The 23662-nt window shown below is 36.5% G+C and overlaps 1 protein-coding gene across 3 annotated transcripts in view; it reads left to right on the top strand.

The window, feature by feature from the left end:
• LOC123876757 (rho GTPase-activating protein 7) overlaps positions 1–22900 on the top strand; it is a 376179-nt gene extending 353279 nt beyond the window's left edge. For all 3 annotated transcript variants that reach the window (XM_045923109.1, XM_045923110.1, XM_045923112.1), the window contains exons 6-20: positions 10930–11545; positions 12238–12383; positions 13779–13919; positions 14159–14268; positions 14905–15072; positions 15158–15270; positions 15662–15914; positions 16071–16174; positions 16514–16641; positions 16960–17119; positions 17447–17541; positions 18935–19072; positions 19482–19622; positions 20188–20364; positions 20810–22900. In XM_045923109.1, coding sequence (XP_045779065.1) covers positions 10930–11545; positions 12238–12383; positions 13779–13919; positions 14159–14268; positions 14905–15072; positions 15158–15270; positions 15662–15914; positions 16071–16174; positions 16514–16641; positions 16960–17119; positions 17447–17541; positions 18935–19072; positions 19482–19622; positions 20188–20364; positions 20810–20924 — 2605 coding nt within the window. In that variant the 3' untranslated portion in view covers positions 20925–22900. The remainder of the gene's footprint in view (positions 1–10929; positions 11546–12237; positions 12384–13778; positions 13920–14158; positions 14269–14904; positions 15073–15157; positions 15271–15661; positions 15915–16070; positions 16175–16513; positions 16642–16959; positions 17120–17446; positions 17542–18934; positions 19073–19481; positions 19623–20187; positions 20365–20809) is intronic.
• The last annotated feature ends 762 nt before the right edge of the window (positions 22901–23662 follow it).

Here is a 23662-nt window from a genome sequence, read left to right as displayed (position 1 = left end):
GTGTTGTGTGTTGATAGTGTGTATTGATTGCTCGCTTTTCCTGCTTCTGTAGCAGTGAGTAGACGGATGTATATGGCATGCTGCACATTGTATCATACAGATTTGTCTGTTTTAAAGAACAAAAGGAATTAAACTTTAGGTTCCTTGTATATCATGGAGTTCGGCAAAGTAACGCCTTCTCCAGCAGAAATTGTGATTAATACATTATGATAACGCTGCCAGTATGCGTCGCTGCCGTCCCGTTTCTTGTTTGTCCATGCCTTAATGACGAGTGGCAGTAAATACTTCCAAGTTGGGATAATTGGCCCTTGATTGCGCAACTGATTGAAATGTTAGATACAAAGGCTCGTCTCTCTTTTAAAGTCAAACGTCACCATTTTAGATAGAGCCTTCACACATCTCTTGAATTTTAATCCCTTAAGGAAAAATTTTAAGCTAAGTATATTAGAGAGTAAAATGTCCGGTTTAAATTATTTGTTCGAATATTTTCTTTCGATACAATGGAATGATCTTTACAGGAAACTGAGTCGATTGGCGTTAAAAAAACTTGGTCGTTGATTTTTATGGACAACTCATGCATGACCAAAAAATTTACTATGACAAAATTGTTTTCACAAAAAAAAGACGTAAAGGTTCCTGAGATAGTTTTCCTGTATCTCCAATAGTTCTGGATTTCCCCATACTGTCCCAGTTAAAAAAAAAAAAAACATAAGTAGGTAGGTACTGTATATTATAAAATGGGAATGTGTGTCTGTCTGTCTGCCTGCTAGCGTTTCACGGCACATCCGTTTAATCGGTTTCGATGGACAAAGGCTACTTTCATCCCGGAAAATCAAAGTCAATCAAAGGATTCTTAAAGGCCCATCCATTTAAACATATTTTATGAAACTTGGTACAAATATAGCTTGCATCCTGGAGACTAACATAGACTACTTTTTATCCCGGAAAATCAAAGAGTTCGAAGTCGCGGACCTCATCTAGTAGTAAACTGCAAAGTACAAGTGTAAATTAAAAATTGACAACACCCCCGACAAGTGAAGGTTACAGTAACTAGAAAACAGCTGATAACTTTCAAATGGCTGAACCGATTTTCTTGGATTATAGCTAAAAACATTCTCGATCAAGCCACATTTCAAACAAAAAAAAACTAAATTAAAATTAGTTCATTAGTTTAGGAGCTACGATGCCACAGACAGATACACACGTCAAACTTATAACACCCCTCTTTTTGGGTCGGGGGTTAATAACAAACAACACGCTGGTTAGTTATATATGCATACTTAGTAGGCAGAGTGAACGATGTATAGGTCTGTTCAAACTGGACGCATGTCAATCTTGAGACAGTACGTAATGGCTGTAAGTCTTTTGTTCTTTATCGGCGCTACCAGCTATATGTAATAGACCAAGAGCCGTACATGATTCCTTGAGAGCGCTTTACTATAATAATACCCATAATTATAAATGCAAAAGTGGATTTGTTTGTTGGTTTGTTCTTCAACCACCCCGCAATCATAGAACGATGTAGTTGTGGTGGATGGATGGATGTTGGACGGGTCTGCCCGCGAAATTCAAATTTTATTTGATTTTTTGCAATTAGAAAACTAATACGTCAAAGTAGGCTTTGACATTATATTTGCGACGGTAACAGTATCACCCCCACCTATTTATATAAAAATCTTAACTTGAAAGGGTCCAGTTTAAGAAATAAGCTCTAGTATCGACTGTAACTCACAAATTAGTCGATACTAGAGCTAATTTCTTAAACTGGACCTTATCAAGTAAAGATTTTTATATAAACACGTGGAAATGATACTGCCATTGTCGTAACTAGAATACCATAAGCCTACTTTGCCGTATTAGTTTACAAATTGCGAAAAACCAAATAAAATTTGAATTTCGTGGGCAGACCCGTCGCTTGCCCCTTAGTTAAAGACGTAGAAAGTAACATCATCATCATTGACCCATCGTTGGCCAAGTATTGAACAGGGTCTCCTCTCACAATGAGAAGGGGTTTGGGCATAGTCCATCACGCTGGCCGAGTGTGGATTGGCTAGCTTCACACACCTTCGAGAACATTACGGAGAACTCTCAGGCATGAAGGTTTCCTCTAGGTGTTTTCCTTCGCCGTTAAAACAAGTGATGTTTAATTGTTAATTGCTTTAGTTTGAGACGGAGGAGGAAGACCGGCGGCTCTGAGTTACAAGAAACTGAGAACTTACGTCAGGGTTCCGATAGTGTGAAAGGACTAACTTTTAAAAATCCATACTATCCACACTAATATTATAAATGCGAAAGTGTGTCTGTCTGTCTGCTACCTTTTCACGGCCCAACAGCTTAACCAATTCTGACGAAATTCGGTACAGGGTTAGCTTATATCCCGGAAAAGGACATAGGCTACATTTTATCTTGGAAAATCAAAGAGTTCCCACGGGATTCCTAAAAACCCATACACTTAACCGATTTGTATGAAATAGGGTACCGAGGTAGCCTCATCCATCCATCAGCCTGTATGCGTCCACTGCTGGACATAGGCCTTTCCAAGAGCGCGCCACCAAACACGGTCCTCCGCCTTCCTCATCTACCCGCTCCCCGCCACCTTCTTCAGGTCATTGGTCAGGTAGCCTGCGTCCCTGTAATTGACATAGGCATTTTATCCCGGAAAATCAAACAGTTCCCACGGGATCTTTAAAAACCTAAATCCTCGCGGACGAAGTCGCGGGCATCCGTTAGTAAACTATAATTTTAAAAATTGCTTAAAAGGCAAATACTTAACTCCGAAAAATTAGAGAGTGACATAGGCTAATTATTATCCTGGAAAATCAAAAACCTTAAAGCATCTCTCGGACTATCTATTAGCGATGTAATTATCGAACTTGACTTCGACACACGACCGTGTCTTGATTGTAATAGAAGGGGCGGCTGTCAAGTAATAATGGAGTCAGTAAGCCAGTTTCCTTTTCTACGTCAGATTGTTAACAGTCAAGTGGTGGATCGAAAGTGGGACCTATCTGAGGTATAATTTTTAGGGTTCTGTATTTTAGATGATTTAAGATAATTTAGCTTAGTTTAACTTAACTTTACTTTAACTTAATTTCCATCTCATTATATTCTTTTAAAATTTATAACTTAAGTATTTTTTCATTGTCCTTAGGTTAGCTATTATATTATATTTTATATTTTACTGTACGACTTATGTTTATGTTAATGCACGCTGTGACTGCCCGTAAGTGGAGTTGCATAAGAGCTCTAGAATTTAAGGAACAACATGTATAATTTAAATGTGTAACTCTGTGGGCGGTACTTTAGTAAATAAATAAATAAATAAATAAATAAACAAGGGTTCCGTACCTCAAAAGGAACGCTTATTTCACTTCGTTGTCTGTCTGCCTGTTAAAAACCTATAGGGTACTTCCCGTTGACCTAGAATCATGAAATTCGGCAGGTAGGTAGGTCTTACAGTACACGTAAAAGGAAAAATCTGAAAACTGATAATTTGTGGTTACATACATAAAAAAATAACAATACAAAATAATTAGCATTTTCAACTTCCAAACACATAAAAAAAGCTATAATTACACTGCTTGAACATGGGAAATGATTCCACTTATGAGTTACGACACGACTAATCGGTAGCTGTAAACAATGGTGCATCGTGACGTCCGTCAATCTGGCCGTAATTACGCCCTGTGGGTATTTGCTCTACTCACTATTTGGGCTCGGCCCTTCACCTATCACGTTTCTATTTCGGATTGCCAAACCGTACAGAATAATGATAGGTTGTGTTGTTTTTTGTGTGGCTCCACTGATAGCGTTTTAAACTTTTTTTTTAACCCCCGGCCCAAAAAGAGGGGTGTTATAAGTTTGACCTGTGTATCTGTCTGTCCTATTAAAAATTTATAACACCCACACATAAGTGAAGGTTACATTAACTAGAAAAGAGCTGATAACTTTCAAACGGCTGAACCGATTTTCCTGGATTAAGTATAGCTAAGAACACTCCCGATCAAGCCACCTTTTAAACAAAAAAACACTAAATTAAAATAGGTTCATTAGTTTAGGAGCTATGATGCCACAGACACATACACAGATACACACGTCAAACTTATAACACCCCTCTTTTTGGGTCGGGGGTTAAAAACGCTAGAAGTGTGGCAACCGCCTCACCCATCGTGTCCATCTTCAATACAAAATAGAAGTGCGTGTTCTTTACAATTGGAAGCCATATTATAATGTGAGAGTACCTATCAAATTGACTTGAAGAATAAAAAAGCTTTTGTGAAAGAAAATGAATTTGTCTTGTATAATGCAAGGAAGTATCAAAAGTCAAGTTTCAGTGTTCACCATAATAGGTAGACAGACCTATTATCCATACTAATATTATAAATGCGAAAGTGTGTCTGTCTGTCTGTCTGTCTGTCTGTCTGTCTGTCTGTCTGCTACGCTTTCACGGCTCAACCGCTGAACCGATTTTAATGAAATTTTGTACAGACTTAGGATACATTCCGGGGAAGGATTCCTAAAGACTCATCCGCTTGATCGATTTGTATGGGTGCCGAGGTAGCTTGCGTCCCTGTTATTGACATAGGCAACTTTTTATCCCGGAATATCAAACAGTTCCCACGGGATCTTTAAAAATCTTAATCCACGCGGACGAAGTCGCGGGCATCCTCTAGTGATGAATAATTTGTTCGTAACCTCGAACACGAAAATATTCAAAACAAGTGTAAATTGAAAAATAACACCCCCGACAAGTGAAAGTTACAGTAACTAGAAAAGAGCTGATAACTTTCAAATGGCTGAACCAATTTTCTTAGATTATAGCTAAGAACACTCTCGATCAAGCCACCGTTCAAACAAAAAACTAAATAAAAATCGGTTCATTAGTTTAGGAGCTACGATGCCACAGACAGATACACAGATACACACGTCAATCATATAACACCCATCTTTTTGTGTCGGGGGTTAAAAATATATTTAAAAGTCCAATTAAAACATTTCTCAAACATTTTGTTGCCACTTTCAATTAACTAGTTATTTTAACAATTCTCATTTCGAACAACAAAGCTCTGAAACTTTGTAAATAGGTTCCTAGACACCGCTACAGACTGCTAATACAAATTAAATCCAAGCAAAACCAAAATTAAATAACAAACTAGCAAATTAGACATTTCGGTCGGTAATAATTAAATTCCACTGAACTCCGCTTTTGAAAATGGCTTCCTAAGAGAACTTTAATAGAATAATTATTGCAAACAAGTTATGTATACTTATTTAACTACGAACTCGAAAGTTGCCTAACTATTCTAAACCCCTAAAGACCCCTGAGCCTAAGGAGTTTCACATAACTTTGGAAGGACAGTGAGATGCTTTATTACTAGAACGTGCAATGCCTTCATCCTAACTTATGTGACACCAGTTGTACTTTTCAGCATTTAGCGAATTGGCGTTACCGCTGCTTATGTCTATTATCTGTTATTATTTATGTTATAATAACTCTATTTATCTTTTTTATTCTTGTGCCTTGACGAGTCCTGCGCCTGTCTCTGTTTATATCCAATTAATGAATTATTATCTACATCTTAGATGTAGATAAATGAGCAGATGTATAAATGAGTAGAAGTAAGTAGATGCACTCTATTATCTACATCTCAGAGTGTCTAGTCTGCGCACAAACTTGTGCATTAAGTTATTTCCTTGAGAATTCCTTCTAGGCACAGTTGAGGTTGACTGTCGTGGCCGAAATTAAAGTCAGGAGATCATTATATCTTTATGCTTTATCATATGATGCAACTCTTCAGTAATATAAAAATAGTAAAGAAGATAGACGTATCTTTATTTTTATAAGCATTCAAAAAAATTACAAGTCTGTTTTGTAGCATAGTTGAAAAACACGTAGGTTTAAAACAGTTAGTAGTACCAACCTCAAATCTTTAATCCATACTAATATTATAAATGCGAAAGTGTGTCTGTCTGTCTGTCTGCTACCTTTTCACTACCCAACAGTTTAACCTATTTTGACGAAATTTGGACATAGGCTACTTTTTATCTCGGAAAATCAAAGAGCTCCCACAGGATTTCTTAATACACATCCGCTTAACCGATTTGCATGGGAAAAGGTAGCTTCCGTCCCTAAATTGACATAGGCAACGTTCTCGGAAAATCAAAAAGTTCCCATGGGATCTTTAAAATCCGAAATCCACGCGGACGAAGTCGCGGGCATCCTTTAGTTTATAGGCCTATCTGAGTTTTGCTCCTCCATGTATAATCATCTCTATGTTTAAAGATATCAAAGTAACCTATAATTATACTATATTTTGAAACAATATTTTCATTGCCTGCAAGCTATTTAATACTTGTTCTTTAATCTCTTACGTCTGGTTTAAAAGCTATTAATTAGATTTGCGTAATCTTTTAACTAACACCCGCTTTCTTTTTAATAGAAAATCATCCGTAACAAGTGTAAATTAAAAATTTATAACACCCCCGACAAGTGAAGGTACAGTAACTAGGAAAGACCTGATAACTTTCAAACGGCTGAACCGATTTTCTTGGACTATTCCGCGCCTACGATCCAAAGTATCTGAGTTTTCCAAAACATCATTTTCAAATAAATAATTATGTACCTAGGCAACGTCCATCTTGACAGCTTGACATTTGTCAATTGACATAATATTATAAACCTAACGGTTATCTAACCCTCTTTTCTACAAGAAAACTAGAAAAGAGCTGATAACCCTTAAACGGCTGAACCAATTTTTTTGGATTATAGCTAAGAACACTCTTGATCAAGCCACCTTTCAAACAAAAAAAAGTAAATTAAAATCGGTTCATTCGTTTATGCGCTACGATGCCACAGACAGATACACAGATACACAGACACACAGATACACAGATACACACGTCAAACTTATAACACCCCTCTTTTTGGGTAGGGGGTTAAAAACATAGATATGTCGTAAAAATAATCACTGCTGAGTTTGTAGTCCGTAGATTAAAAAAAAGTGAAATTTTGACTTTATTGTTGACTAGAGGATGCCCGCGACTTCGCACGCGTTGATTTTGGTTTTTAAAGATCCCGTAGGACCTGTTTGATTTTCCGGGATAAAAAGTTGCCTATGCCAATTACAGGGACGCAAGCTACCTACCTCGGTATCAAACATACAAATCGGTCAAGCGAATGGGTTTTTGGGAATCCCGTGGGAACTCTTTGATTTTCCGGGATAAAAAAAGCCTATGTCCGTCCCCGGGATATAAGCTAACTCTGTACCAAATTTCGTCAGAATCGGTTAAACTGTTAGGCCGTGAAAAGGTAGCAGACAGACAGACAGACACACAGACACACTTTCGCATTTATAATATTAATGGATTGGAATGTTTTTCGGAATGTTTTTTTATATACCTACTTCCAATTATTCCAAGCCTACTTTGCTTGTAGAAATATGCACTCCTGCCCTCTTACTTGCTTGCATATGCAAGAGTGGTAATTACAAAATAAATATGCAACTTTCAAGTCATTTGTTTCTTCGTTTGTAAATATTTTAATTATAATGTGATTTTTATAGTCCAATTACAGTTTCCACATGAAGAGCTGTAACATAACACAAAAAGTAATTAGAAATGAATGTACCCATAACAACTTGTATCATTTGACAACATTGATATCTGATAGGTACCTATACTAGCGGCACGCTATGATGGCCGGTTTGACGTTTGTCCGCTCATGAAGTTCCGTATTAATTGATAACGACTTTGAAGGAAATAATTGTATTACTTTATTGACGATAGTGATGTGCAGAGATTCATAAATTTTATCGAATGTAGTTTTAGGTTTAGGACTCAAAATTTATTTATTAAATTGATTTCTTAAATGTATACAAGTGTAGAAAAATCAGTTTGCACCATTTAAGGGGTGAATGTACTTGTGAATATGAACAATTTTCACTATGTGGACAAACCTCTGAAATCGCAAAAAAATATCAATAAATTTTTAAAAATGGAATCTAATACGATCGTCACATAGGATCGCTGGCTAGCACAACTACTACCTCCGGCAAACTCGCGTCAATGCTCAATGCAAAACAAAGCAGTTTCGAATTGACGTTGCTTCGAAAAGTATAAACTGTCAGTGCAATGCGATTGTGATATAGTTTTGACCTGGCTTTGGATTTCAAATATTGATACTGCATTACTGTTGACCCTTGCTCGTTAATTTGGACTCTGTTCAAGCCCTTTGTTGTGGATTTCGTCGATATGACCGAACGTACGCAGAGAACTGTTCTAAATAGTCAGACACGTGAGTTCGTAATACGCCTTCGTAACTATTTCGATCGTGAAGCTCAAAATGGAGGGCCAATTTTACCTATAACGTCAGTGGTTGAACGCGTAGCTGATGCGCTTAATATTGGACAACGAACTGTTAGACGGATAACTAAAAAAAAATATGGCGAGACTGGCACAGAAGAAAATAAACTTCACACACCAAAAAAGAGAAAACGAGCAAAACCAGTCGTAGGCATCGATAGCTTTGATGCCGATGCTATCCGAAGACATGTTTACGGCTACTATTTACAGAAGGAGTATCCAACAAGAAAAAAGTTGGTGCATTCACTGAAGGAAGCTGGATTATTCTTCGGTGGGGAAAGTTCTTTAACGAAGATTTTGAAGACCATTGGATTTCGATACAAAAAATGTAACAAACGCAAAATATTGATGGAAAGATTTGATATAGCGATGGCAAGGTATACTTTTTTACGGCAAGTGAAAGAAATCAAAAATTGGCAAAATGTTGTGTTCTTGGATGAAACATGGCTTAATGCTAACCATACTGTAGGCCGTTCTTGGAACGATGACACAGCAGCATCTACTTCCAAAGTTCCTGTAGGAAAAGGATCGCGACTTATAATTTGTCACGCCGGAACCATCAACGGGTTTGTCGAAGGTTCTCTCATGGCTTTTGCGTCAAAAACCACTGGAGACTATCATGAAGACATGAATGGAGAAAAGTTTACTGAATGGTTTACCTCAATGTTGTGTAGCCTCCCTGAACCATCTATTATAATTATGGACAACGCCCCATACCACTCGATGCAAATTGACAAGCCACCTGCCCAATCCCAAAAGAAAGCTGATATCGTCGCATGGCTTCGTAAAAATGGCGTAGATGCAAACATGAATATGTTAAAAGCGGAATTAGTACGTCTTTTAAAAGAAAACAAACCAACCAAGATCCGATACGTCATTGACGAAATAGCATTAGAACATGGGCACAGAGTTATACGGTTACCGCCTTACCATTGTGAGTATAATGCGATTGAGTTGGTGTGGGCTCAAATTAAGGGATATGCTGCAAGACACAATACAGAACCCCCATTTACCACAAAAAAAATGCTAAAATTATTAGAAGAAGCTTGTGAACATGTGACTAAAGGAGACTGGGAAAAGGTTGTGAATAGAACTGTTAAATTAATAAGGGAAGATTATGAAAGAGATGTGAAAATAGATAATATTATAGAAAACGAACATATAATTATTAATGTATGTGATGATAGCAGTGACGACAGTGAAAATAGTAGTATGGACGAATCTGATTAATTATGGCCTTTTGTGGCACCTTTTTTGGTATCTTTTGTATTCATATGTTTCTTGTGTGCATATAAAGTATGTATATTCATTTTCGTTCAAATATTCAGTTCGTTCAAATAAATTAAATAAACATATACATTTTTGTTTTATTAAACCTATTTAATCAGGTACAAAAATAAAACTTAATTGTTTTTTGTTCGAGAATAAATTGACATTCCACATCACTATTGTAATGTGTCAAACCGGCCATCATAGCGTGCCGCTAGTGTACCTGCTTGTTGCCCATACTTCCGTATCACCTGTGTCGTTTAATTCAATTTACATAATTTTAACCACGGAGTTGACATAATAATACTAGAGGTTGTGAATTGTGATGTTCTGCAAAATGACCCTAAAGAACCTAACCTGGTTTTCAACTATCAATAATATCTATTGCTATCTTTATCATACGACGCAACTCTTGCAGTAATGTGAGAAGAGTAAAGGAATAGAATAGACTTTTTTTCAAATAAACTTTTACAAGTGCTTTTTAAATTGTCGAAAACCACGGGTTCGGAATCCCACCGAGAAGAACCAGCAAGAAACTCGGCGGTTGCTCTTTTCAAATGTATTCTTTATGATAATGTACATATTTATAGGTAAGCAATTGCAGCCCCGCGTATTGCTGGAGGGAGTCAAATCCACGCTTTTAATATCATCAAAGAGATTTTCATTGACAAAGCGTTGCAAAAGCCGCGAGACATGTGTCGCATTGATTGTACTAGGGCTGCTGATGTATGAAGTTTGTTTCTCTAGTGATATGACATCTGTCTGACTTTAATATTCGATCCAAACATTATTTAACTCACCTACGTAACTCGGCAATTTGTCATAGCAAAACCAGTAGAATGGGTTCGCCTTTCGATGTCCGAAATTAATCTAATCGTCGTAACAAATTGCCTTTTCATTAATCCATTCAGTTCGGTATGTAAATTGTTACTAATTGCCCTGCCTTTGATATCTTCTCTGATATTCCCATTTACATATGTGATAGAAGCCTTAAATCGGTTGGAAATAGATAAAACGATTCCAATGTTACCGTCATTTTAATTAATAGCTTCGAAATTCTGATGTCCAATCAAGCTTTCAACAGCAGATTGATTATCGATTTTGGAATGATCTTTGTAGTCTATAAATTAAAGAAAAAAATGTGGTTTTAGTATTGAGTCATTTATTCAAATTCTGGTTCAAAACAACTTTTCCTTTTGGCCATGCCATCAATGCTGGCCAACCTCCAATAGTAGAGTGGCACGAGAAGAAGTACATTCAAATTCCGTCCAATAATGACACGTGATGTTCTTGTTTCAGATTAACAGTACCAGGTCAACAAACTCACATTCAGTTACCAAGCGACAAAGAAGATGAAGAGGAAACGGGTACCAGATTCCGACGAACTGGTTCAGAAAGACTACGTGATGGAGCTAAAGCTTTACTACGAAGAGTTGAATCCCTCAAAACGAGAAGAAGAAAGCGACAGAATAGAACAGAAGTTATAGTATCATCACCGCATTTTCTAGATGTTCAACAGGACAAATATCCTGAGTTGAACTACATAGACATGACTCCAACCTCACCAACTGCCTTTCCTTTCCCAGACTTCCACAGTTCCCCTATCCATGCTCCAGCTATTAGAACACAACCTCCTTCTCCTATGACGATCATGCCACCGTCACCTATAGCACCTTTAGAACAAGCCTTTCCAATTCTACACCCTCCTTTCGGTGATGATAGTTCTAGTTACGCGTCAGATAACAGTATGGGGTCAAGCAATAAAAGTTCCAAGTCAAAATTAGGTAGAGCCAAGAGGATCTTCCATCGAGGTCTGAAAAGTGACGATTCAAGCGCCCTTAGTGATTCAGAATGTCAACCTGCAAGTTGGAGACACAACTATTATAAGGAACATAATACTCATCATAATACAGAGGTATGTGAATTTTTATTGTATTGTGTGATAGGCTTGCGCTTGACGACAATCATCACACTAATATAAAGGCGAAAGTTTGTATGTGTGTGTGTGTGTGTTTGTTACTCCTTCACGTAAAAACTACTGGATGGATTTGGCTGAAATTTGGAATGGAGATAGATAATATCCAGGATTAGCACATAGGCTACTTTTTATCCCGGGAAATCAAAGAGTTCCCACAGGATTTAGAAAAACCTAAATCCACGCGGGCGAAGTCGCGGGCATCGGTTAGTCACACTAATATTATAAAGGCGAAAGTTTGTATGTGTGTGTGTGTGTGTTTGTTACTCCTTCACGTAAAAACTACTGGACGGATTTGGCTGAAATTTGGAATGGAGATAGATAATATCCAGGATTAGCACATAGGCTACTTTTTATCCCGAAAAATCAAAGAGTTCCCACAGGATTTAGAAAAACCTAAATCCACGCGGGCGAAGGCGCGGGCATCGGCTAGTGTTTGATAAAGAAATGATGAGGTCTAGGTTCGAGCGTGCTTGCTTAGAAGATGCCTATTCACTCTTGCTTTAAAGGTATTTTGGTACACGGACGCCGGAAGGGCATTCCACGCAGTGGTCCAAATCACAGAAATATTCTTACATTCAAAAGCAGAACTTCAACATTCTAGGCCAGGTTAACATGATTTATCGTTTCAGGTAAGCATAGAACCACTGGCACCGCAGTTAGAACTAAAACCGGATCCTGAAGTGCTACGTGAAGTGCAGAAATCTCCAGCCCATACCCACCACAGACGGCAAGCTATTAGAACAAGCTCTTTGAACTTAGGAAAAGAAGGACAAAAGTGAGTAAGAACATGTCTAATCGTACCTACTGCTAAAGTTATTGAACTCTGTAATCAAAGTCGTTTATACAACAAGTGTAAATTAAAAATTTATAACACTCCCGACAAGTGAAGGTTACAGTAACTAGAAAAGAGCTGATAACTTTCAAACGGCTGAACCGATTTTCTTGGAATATAGCTAAGAACACTCTCGATCAAGCCACCTTTCAAAAAAAAAAACTAAATTAAAATCAGTTCATTCGTTTAGGAGCTACGATGCCACAGACATACACACGTAAACTTTTTTTAAAAATTATCTTAAAATAATTTATTTATTGTGTAGATAACCAGATACAAGACTTGTTGCTGGCAATAACTCAAAATGTAGTTTTCATTAAAATCAAAACTCAGCAAAATTTTATAAATTCGATGTGAAAGAAATCAAAATACTAGGATATTACCTACTGATTTGCCCAAAATATTAAGAGGTAGAAAAATTTTAAGGATGTATACTTTTTTGTATCACCTATGTATGAATTTTCCAAAAATTAGATCCGGTCGTATGGTTAAAATGTGTCATTTTTGCTTCGTTGTCTTGATAGTACTGTATCAAGTTAAAGCTCTGAAGTTCTACGACAAAGGATTAGATAAGTCCATTATTTTGTTATCCAGTGTAGTGACCCAAAATGGAAATCGTTATATATGCAAGGACGGTTATGTAAGCTAATAAATCAATGGCAACGTACATGGTAGCACGTCCACAGGCGTCCATAACTGCGCCATTTTGAAAGCGATTACTGCAGACTAATTACCTTAGTCAGGGCCATTACTTAATGCGTTTCTGTAACAAGTAATACAATGGAAACAATGAGAGTATAGTAAGTTATTCAATATGCCAATGTCGAGAGTATTGGTGTAAGGCATGGTTACTTGACTGTGACTCATCTCTGGTTATCTATTTACAGGCGTGATGGATTTTGCTTTTACTTTAGTTTTCGAATAAAATGTCTATCCATATCCTTTGCTGCAAACGTTATTTTATGTTGGTATATGATCTTATGCTCAACATTTCTGATAAAATAAACTCAATCATGAAATAATTTTTTTTGTCAATCTTGTCCCCATATTTCGAATTCTTTCGAAAATCACTTGCCACAACAAACTATATTTGCTTGTTTTGGTTTTAAAATGAAATTATTTTATTAGAGGTGGGACATAAATCTACGAGAAATATAAACTTTAAAAAGGATTAAAGTTAATCTCCGCACCTTTTAACTATTCAAAATACCTACTGAGGCCGATCCGAGGAAATGTTTAATCCACAGCGATATTGCTGAAGTTCAAGAATAAAATTGAACACCCCAAAAAATGTCATGAATGATATCATATTTATGGTTATTTGTGATATGTTTGCAGATTTCGAGATAGAAGCCTTAAAAGAGACAAATCTGCGTCTAGAAGTTCAGAAATGGATAGCAGTCCAAACTCCGCGGGATCTAGATCACATGATGGAGATCATGACGATGACGATGATAGTCTTGATATGAAGACTAAAAAGTAAGTTTAATGGCCACCATATTATGCAATCAAGTAAATCGTCCAATTTCCCCCATAGCTCATGGCTTAGGTAATCTAATCGTCCAATGTATGCTTGTTATCACGTAATAGTATCCCAACATATCCTAATATAGTAATAGTATCCTAATATAATATATCATAATTATCTACATAATATATATTATTATATTATCATAAATCTTTTCTCCATTTCGTAAATTTCATTCTTTTTCTTTCAGACACAACATACAGAGATGGTACTCCTTTAGAACGAACACTCTAAATGGCGGGCCAAAAGCAAATAACACGTTGCAGCCTTCACCAAATCAGAAGAATCCTGAAACCTACCGTAAGTTTTATTATTTAGATCTATCATAATCATAGACCGCTAAAAAATTGTTTGTTCTGTAGAACCTTTATCTAGAAAGCTAAGTTAATAGAAGCTTTTCACGAAAGTAAAACATCGTTTAAGAAAATTCATTTCAAATCCACGAAAGTTTTGGGATGGTATTTAACTAAATTCAGGTGAACAATTTATCGTAAAGCTCGAGTTTTTGTAGCAGAAATTTTCTGATCATTAAAGAATTAAAGAGAAAACTTTTAATTGTGTTTCAAAAAATGCTATCGTAACATTTGGCAGATTAACAGATTTCTTGTATGTACCTTTTTATTGTTTACACTAACATTATACCCCATGTATATTATTATATACATGCCAAGAACACTAGATTTTCGAATATTGCTAAATAGCTGATTCTTTGTGCAACAGTAAGCCTGCCCTTCCGTCACCAAAACTATAACTATGTACATTTTAGTCAAAGTCAAATCATTTATTCAAAGTACTAGGTACTACTCGATTTGATAGTCAGTTGCTGGATTTGTAAGAAGACATAGTGGTGATAATTAATTCCGAAAACTTAAAACTAAAGCTACGAAGGTTTAACGCGCCCAGGACAGGTATAAATAGTATTCGTGTTAATTTCAGTATCCCGTCCTATGTCCTCATTATCATGTGGTCAGCTCCATATACTAAGAAAACTGGCTCTGTTACGGCTCACAGCTTGTATGGAACGATACTGTCCATCACATAAATCTGGTTGGAACTGGGAATTACCAAAACTTATTAGGAAAATCAAAACACCGGATTACAAAGGTAAGCATAAGATCTCACACATTTCCTATTAAACTATTGGCTTTCATAGTTTTTTCGAATAATAATTTATATGGTACTTTTTCAGATAAAACTGTTTTTGGTGTACCATTGACTGTATCATTGCAAAGGACAGGACATTCGTTACCAAAACCAATTCAGTGTGCTCTTAATTGGTTGAAAAATAATGCATTAGATCAGGTAAGTGGTAATTGGGGCCTACATAATTTTCTTAGAATATTATTTTAGTACTTGCTTCTTATATAATAAGTAGTTCTGTAAATCTTTCTAGTATTCATTGTTTTGCCGTAACCACGTTTAGTCCCAGCAGCATTATTGTCGTATAAATTACATTACAGTTAACATTTAACTTTGAGCAATAATAAAAGCAAAGTGGACGCATAAGTTAGTTGTCACACTTTCTTAATTGAAATTAAAGATAAAAATCTAGCAATGATGACCCATTCTGGTTCTAAGGACGGTCAAAATGCTAACCGTAATGTTACTTTAACCGCTTCTCTTGCAACCTATGGATAAATACATTTTACAATAGGCGATAGAGAGAGAATGTTAAATGCTTAAACTTTTTCAGATGGGTATATTTCGAAAAGCAGGTGTGAAATCGAGAATAGCAAAACTCCGTGCAATGGTAGAATCAGCCGGAGGCACAAACGCGGCTTTCGCTATAGAAAACATCAACACCATTGATCCAAACCAGTCTAGTCTAAACTTCGATGGTGCGCAGGCGCACGATGTAGCGGATATGGTCAAGCAGTATTTTAGAGAGCTACCAGATTCATTATTGACGAATAAACTGAGTGAAACATTTATTGCAATTTTTCAACGTAAGTTTTAACAATACTTATTACATTAATTTTTAAGAGTACACCAAGGAGTACTTAACGGGCCAGCCTTATTCCTACTTTTTATTAATAACGATTCAATTATAATTTCGATAATATTGACAACTTACAATAATTCATTCTTGGAAATATTTTTAGACGTACCTGAACCACTGAGACCTGATGCTGTGCAATGTGCTTTGTTGCTTTTACCAGAAGAACATTTAGAAGCGTTGCAATCTCTTTTAATATTTTTGTCTGAGGTTTGTTACATTCTTATTTTTTTTAATTGGTAAATGATAATGCAATATAAGATGGACGCAGGCTAACCTAGAAGGATTATGGCAATTCATTCCACTCATACCCCGAATCGTTGTCTACCCGGAACAGTACTGAAACGCTAAATCGCTTAACGGCACGACTTTTCCACTAGAGTTGGTAACTAGTCACGGCCGAAGTCTCCCACCAGACCAGACCAGAAATAATTTAAGATATTATAAAAGTCCTGCTAGGAATCAAACCCGGGATCTTTCACTTATAAGATAACAGCGTTCACCACTCCAAAAGTCTCAACATTCAAAAATATATTATTAATTTTACAGGTAGGAGAACATTCGGCTGTGAATCAGATGACAGCTTCCAACTTAGCAGTTTGTTTTGCACCAACGTTGTTAAGGCTTCATCACGCGCCTCCACACACCGGCAGCACTAAAGAGGGCAACTCAAATAGGTAATACGATTTCACATGGGGTTCTAAGATCAAAATATAATGCTGTTGAACATGATAATGTACCTAATATTTTATTCTTTGGACACCTGTTTCCTGTTTTCGGCTTTTCCCTTTCTCAAGTTAGCTCAAAGCGTGGAGAAGAAATTGCATTATTGCAGGGTTATTTACCAAATTATGTAGCATTACTGACACCGACTAACTACTTAGCTTTCCTTTTTTAATCTCCTCCATTCAAGTCATTCTAGTTCTTCTTCGTGCAAGGTCCTGTTCTGTTTTATTTTATTCTGGTGTGCTAATTTCAAATTGTGTTAATTTCAGGACGATCATAGAAAGCATAGCAGATCAGCGTCAAATCAGTGAATCGCGGGCAGCTCATGCGTGTCTATTGCTGCTCATACAACAGCATCAACAACTGTTTTTGGCGCCTGCTGATATGCTGGCAAGATGCAAGTTCAACTACTTTGAAGAGAGCGTGCCGGTAAGCATAAAACCTAATATTAGTTAGCTACTCACGCTTCAACATCAGAAAAGGATGTACCTACTACCAAATAATCATCATTTGTTTCTTCTTCTTCACTTGATTGGTGATCATCATTTGTTACTTGTTTAGCTTTGAACAAGAAATATGATACATATTTTCTAACTACCCTTAAATTGCTAGATACCAAATGGTGCTTTTTAGAGAAATAAATTAAAGATACTGCAATTAAATTATTGTTTCTCTAGAATTTCCTTACCGTAATCTTAATCCTTATTAATAACACGTTTTGGATATAACTAATTTTCAAATTACCATACATTTCAGGTCGCCCTTGAAGAACTAGGCGCAGACTTTAATCAAGACTGGAAAGGTTTCCAGCAAGCCTGCATCAAAGCTTTACTAAAAGAAGCCAAAGAAAAGTACGTATTCACCTTCTCATTGATTGTTTTTCTAATAACCCCTTAAAAACTTTGCTGCTACTAACTCAACACTGTGAACTAACAGTAGGATTTTCTGAATTCTCAAATTTTCTCTAGCATTTCTTAAAGCATTTAACTTTTTCATGCCTTTTTAGAGTCTGTGGCCGCTCAGGAAAGAGGTGAGACTTAGGTGTTAGCGTCATATCTCATGGTCTTCTCATCTTTGATGATTTATCTGTTCTTTACTGTTTACTTTACTATATTTCCTTTAAATATTTCACTAAGTCGTGCCAGATATTAAAATGTACCTATATAAATCTTAATTTTACCAGCCTTGTCTTCAGCCTAAGGTATAACACCTTAGTAAAAGTTCTGCATGACTTACAATGATATGAAATCTTTAACTTTAAAGAACAGATTATAATTACTAATTTGATGGTTATTCACTTCATCGTCATTAGTAGCCGTATAGGGCACACCTAGATGTTATTAGCGATTTTGTTTTTAGCGTCAATGTGATAAATAGAGAAAGGTTAAGTAGTATTATAAATAAATTAAAAACATAAATGGAATTATGTTGGTGTAAACCTTAATGTTTTCCTTATTTTTTATTCTTTGAGCTAAATTCAGAACAAATTGGTTACCTAAGTAATATCAAACTTTGACCCTATAGGAATAAAAAGCAGATTTTTTCCTCAAAGAATCAAAAGAAAGGAAAAAATTATATAATAGTAGCATGTTAAACAAATTAAAAAAAATGATAAATCTAATGAACACATCACAACACACTGATAAAATAAAATAATTATCACGAAATATAAATCTTTACATTTGACATGATATGTTCGTAAATCAACAATATAACTACGTCAAGTATCAAGTCAGACAGTGTTTAAACTACAGGAGTTGCTCAGAGCTTCGTTTCCTATAAACTACAAAGAAATGAGAAATAAATTCACATTCAATACAAAGTTCATATAACCAGTCAATATATTTAAACACCAAAAAGCACAGACAAGATAAATGTTCGCCTTTATAATCCATCAGTTTGTATGTGTCCCCTGGACATAGTTAGGCCTTTCTGAAGAGTACAACCAAATATGGTCCTCTGCCTTCCTCATCCACCGACTACCTACCACCGTTAAACGCTAGCGGATTGAAGATCGTTTGCGCTTCCCGTTAAATGGTTTCCACTACAGCACAAATCTGCCCTATCAGCCATTGGTTCTGTGCCAAATATGGTCTACCTGCTTGCCACTTCAGCTTGCTTATCCTTTGAACTATATCGGTGACTCCAGTTCTCCAACGCATTTCCTCGTTCCGGATTTTATCCCTGAGAGAAATACCCCTCCAGTAGCCCTTGTTACAATACCCATAAAGTCCATATTTGCAGAACGCGAGGTTGGATGTCAGTGTCAGGAGCGGCGCCTCACGTGGAGTTGTGCTGCAAGAAGGTAGGGGACGGCCATCCGCTGAGATTGTGGCGTGCCACCACTGACGTTGAAGCGCCGCCGCAGGAGGTTATGCAAAGGTAAACTATTTGTCTTACTTATTTTAATAGTCTTGCCTTACGCCAAAGGTTGCCTTGTGGAGATTGCTCTGAGCAATAAGACCGCCTTTGCATACAATTGTTTTTAGTTTCTTTGTTTTGACCTGGATTTTCATATTTTGTGTGTAGTAAAGTTTTCTATCTATCAGTCTTGTTCTGGATTTCTGACCAGCTACTTGTAAAAATGTATTTTTATTCCTTAATCTTTTTAGGGCAGAAAGATTAAACGATGGTCTAGTCACTCTCGCCATTTTTGGCAGTAGGTAGTATGATAATATATTAAACTAGACCCGTATTGCACCCTCCAAAACTTAACACGAGAAGGTTAATATAAAGGTTAATAGCTGGTTTAATATATCTAACGAAAAAGTATTCATTCTTTTCATTTCAGGATACTCCGCGAACGGCACATTTGGGATGATTCTCTGGTGAAGTGGAGGGTTGCCGAGAAGTTGGGGCCGAACGCTGAGGTGTTTCAGTACATTACAGCATCTAGCTTCAACTTAGCGCCGAGAGACTATTGCATTTTGCGGTAGGTAACTTTAAATTCATAAGTGATTCCCGAAGAGTGAAGACAACATATCGAAATTGTGAGATTGAATAATATTGGCAGCCTTGTCCTAGCGTGTTTTATCTTAGATTGCATTAAGATTTCCCATAACTGAGATGAAGTGGTCGATACCTACTCAAGCGTGAGGTTATTTTCGATACGCATCTAGGTGAAGGTTTGATTGGGTCGAGAGACTCTTGGAATATATTTTCAGGATGTATTCCAAACAGGACTTTCGCCCTCTTAGCTCAAAAGTTATATGGCTGCAGCTGCTGTGATTGGCAGAATCACAACGACTTTCCTACAACTGCTAGAGTGGCCGCCAAATATGGGTGCTTTCTAGGATGAGTATAATAGCTAAAAGTCCTACATTACTCGATTTCTTTTCCAAGACGTCGGGTATCTTGAAGAGAGGAAAAAAGGTAGAAGTGCCTGTGATCGTTAGCGTCTAGGCAAGTCTACCTTTATCCTTGTATCAAATGAGAAAGGGGACCTTTGCCAAGCCATGAAATATTAGGAAACTTATTTTACTTCAATTGTTTTTCAGGTCATGGCAGCAAGGTGGTGGGGGTGGCGGATGGTGTGCGGTCGCGGAAACGTCAGTAGCTCACGGAGCGCCGCCGACAGAGGGTGCGCGGGGAGTGGTCCTCGCCTCCCGATACCTCGCTCAACCGGCTGGGAAGGGCAGAAGTCGACTGGTGCATTTAGCTAGGGTTGATACCATGTGAGTACAAGATTTATTCTAGAACATAGGCCTCTTGTAGGGCTTCTGTCTACCAATACTGTGCTTTCTGGTACGAGGTCAACGTTCCAGCACCTTCTCTCCAAGATCTGTTCGTTCTTCGAATGTGCTCGCCCATTGCCACTTCAGCTTCACAACCTAATAAGCAATGTCAGTTACTCTGGTACATCTATTTTAGATTTTTTTTTACTTGCTTGATATATATCTGAAAAGAAACAATATCAATAATAATAATTAGACAATACTACAAACAGAATACCTTAAAATATGAACATCGTACTGATAACTTTGTACCTCGAAAGAGTTGAACGAACCATTGTCTATTGACTCCTGAAAATGGGCATCCTTGAGAGATTAAGCTCGTTTTATTAAACGTAATCTAATACTTTTGTAGACTACCTTCAAAATCCATTTTTTTTAATTTCAGGGGCCGAACACCCGAATGGTACAACAAATGCTACGGTCACATCTGCGCTCTGTACTTAGCGAGAATCCGAGCCTCTTTCAAGCACAACACAGAAGGGCCCGAGTCGAATGTATGATCCAAACATTCCGCTTAAGTCCACTCCATATTGGACTGGATTTAAGCCTGAAAAGACTTTGTGATATGTGAATACGTTAAGGCTGTGTTTGTGAAATATGAATTCAGCCTTAGTAATGGCGTTGTTTGTGAAATATGTATACAGCCTTGGGTACCTACAGGCGTTTTATTAAGGTGCAAACAAATTAAGTACAATATCGAAGTGATGTCTCACTCAACTGACATCTGGCATCTGATGGCAACTTCTTGGCGTCTGTATAATAAGCTAAAAATGGCGCCAACGACGCAATTATCATTAACTTATTCAGCTGGGAATTATAAGGTCCAGGTTTTGAGTAATGGGTTGTGTCAAAAAGTTATAGGGTTTTCTGTCGCATTGCCCGTCGGATTATGAGAATGAGGGAATGGAGTTTGCACCTATTTTTGTGCACACATTCGGGCACTATAATAATTCCTACGTAGTCAATGTTGTTATTTTAGGAAGGAACTTTATTTTACAATATTATTGATTCCGATGTTTGATTCCGATTACCACAACAATTCGCGACACTAGTTTGTATGCACCTTAAAGTCAAAAATTTGTGTTGTTAAAATGTAAGCCACCAATCGTGGTTTGTTAAAGTTGATGGCATATCTATCAGCCGCACGCACCGCATTTCGTTTATCGTCATTCTGTTGACGGCATTTGAAAATAAAATGAAATAAAAGCTATCGCTTTTCTTAAGTGTGTAAGATGGGTAGTCGTCAAGTTCATAGCTTTTATTGCAAGTTTTCTAGTTAACGAGATTAGAGTTACGTTGCCTTTGTATGGAGATATCAAATCCCGCTTGTTTCAAGATCGGATGAAGTTTTTATAATTTTGAGAAATTACTAAAAAAAATCCTAAATCCTCTTATCTTATAATGCATGGCGATTGGTGACAGATATGCGATCAACTTGAAATTTTGATATTAATGATAGTCATACAATATGTAAATTTTAAGCATAATCTTTTTGAAAAAATAATATTTATTAGTATAAATAGAAGTTTTACCTACCTCCAACATTCGTGTTATATTCTATACCTTATAAGGGCCGCATTACATGAGGTAGCTACTCGACTGACAGTTAATATCTTTATTTTAAAATTGAAATAAATAGGTAGGTATAATATATGAGATGACGAAATAAACGCAATGCTTTATCATAAAATAACATAATATCATTAAGGCACACACATATTACCTATATATGTGTAGTATGTGGCAGCAAAAGTAAATAATATGACGAAGTTTCACTTTAAAAGTTTCAGGGCAAAGTGCTTTATTTGTAAAGTTTTACTTCATTTTATCGAACTGATATACCTACCTTTGTCGAAAGGCCTACCACAGACTAAGAAAATTACACTGACTAACTAAGAATCCTATATAAGGTATTCCTTCGATTTAAAATGATTAGGCTGTGGCCTGTGAGATGAATGTAATACGGCCCTTATCGCCCACAAGGGACCTACCAAAAAGCCTGACTGCATTATGCATATTATTTAGTTTTCTTTAGGTTAGAAAATTATATTTTATACGAAATTCGTTGTAAAATTCCCCCCATGGTGCATTATGTAAATATTTTATATTATTAAGATATAAGAAATCATCACAATTTTCAATAATAATTACTTATATAAATTGTAATATCTCATAATATTATCTATATCAACAAGTATTATAATTATAGCGTTGTACTTAGCAGTTTGTAGCACGAACTCCTGAACTTTAACATTGAATAAGCAGATATAAATATTTGAGATGATCTTCCGAACATCAATTCATATTAAGTTTGGGAGCTATGATGCTACAAACAATAATAATACGTCAAAGACAACTCCCGTGTTCTTGCATCGGGATATAAAAATGTTTTACCAAGCTCTATGTAAAGTTATCATTACATATCACTAGTCATATCTATTATTATATTAACATAATGTTCAATATTAAAATAAGAGTGGAAACATATTTATAACACCAAAATAATAATAACTATGATGTCGAGTGTTTGTTAACTATGGTTTTTCAGACTATATTTTACCAGAACCCACTCGAGTTATGTGGCAGCAGGTCAGTTTGCGTCCTGTTATAAATATGCTTTTGCCTTAATTATAAAACATTGTCAGTACCTGCCCTGTGTTCAGGAAAAAATCCTATATTACAAAATCCCCCAATAAATAATAATTTTTATAATCTGTATTCTGTAATACTCTATTAGTTGCCATAGACAAGGACGCTACTTCAGATTTAGACGGTACCACTACCACTCATGGACCTATTATGACTATCTTTATGGTATCACTTGACTGAGATTGCTCGTAAACTACGGGAAAGTGACAGTGACTTGAAGGCTTGATTTTTAAGTCAACTATTAACCCTACCTCATGACTCATCTCAGTGAAATGGTATACTTACCATACATGGTATGGTAGCTGCACAATCTGTCTATAACCGAAGATTTCTAGATAGAGCGATTCTTTGACGAATTTTCAGATAGTAGGTACTGATTAAGTTATTACGTGCGGCTCGTCCAATCGGTGTAATGTGCGTTCAGCATTGTTCTCTTTTTAAATGTATTTTTTAAGAGTAAGATAGCAATACTAAATTAATTTGGTCATTTAAAAAAAGTTGAGTCTATGGTAGTTTCCAAGACGGCAAATTTATAATAACACCACAAAAAATTATTATTGATATTTAAACGTACCTTAATTGTATAATT

Source organism: Maniola jurtina, chromosome 22 (genome assembly GCF_905333055.1).
Source record: "Maniola jurtina chromosome 22, ilManJurt1.1, whole genome shotgun sequence".
Lineage (NCBI taxonomy): Eukaryota > Metazoa > Arthropoda > Insecta > Lepidoptera > Nymphalidae > Maniola > Maniola jurtina.
Note: the sequence above shows the minus strand (reverse complement) of the source record. Positions and strands in the feature narration are given on the sequence as shown.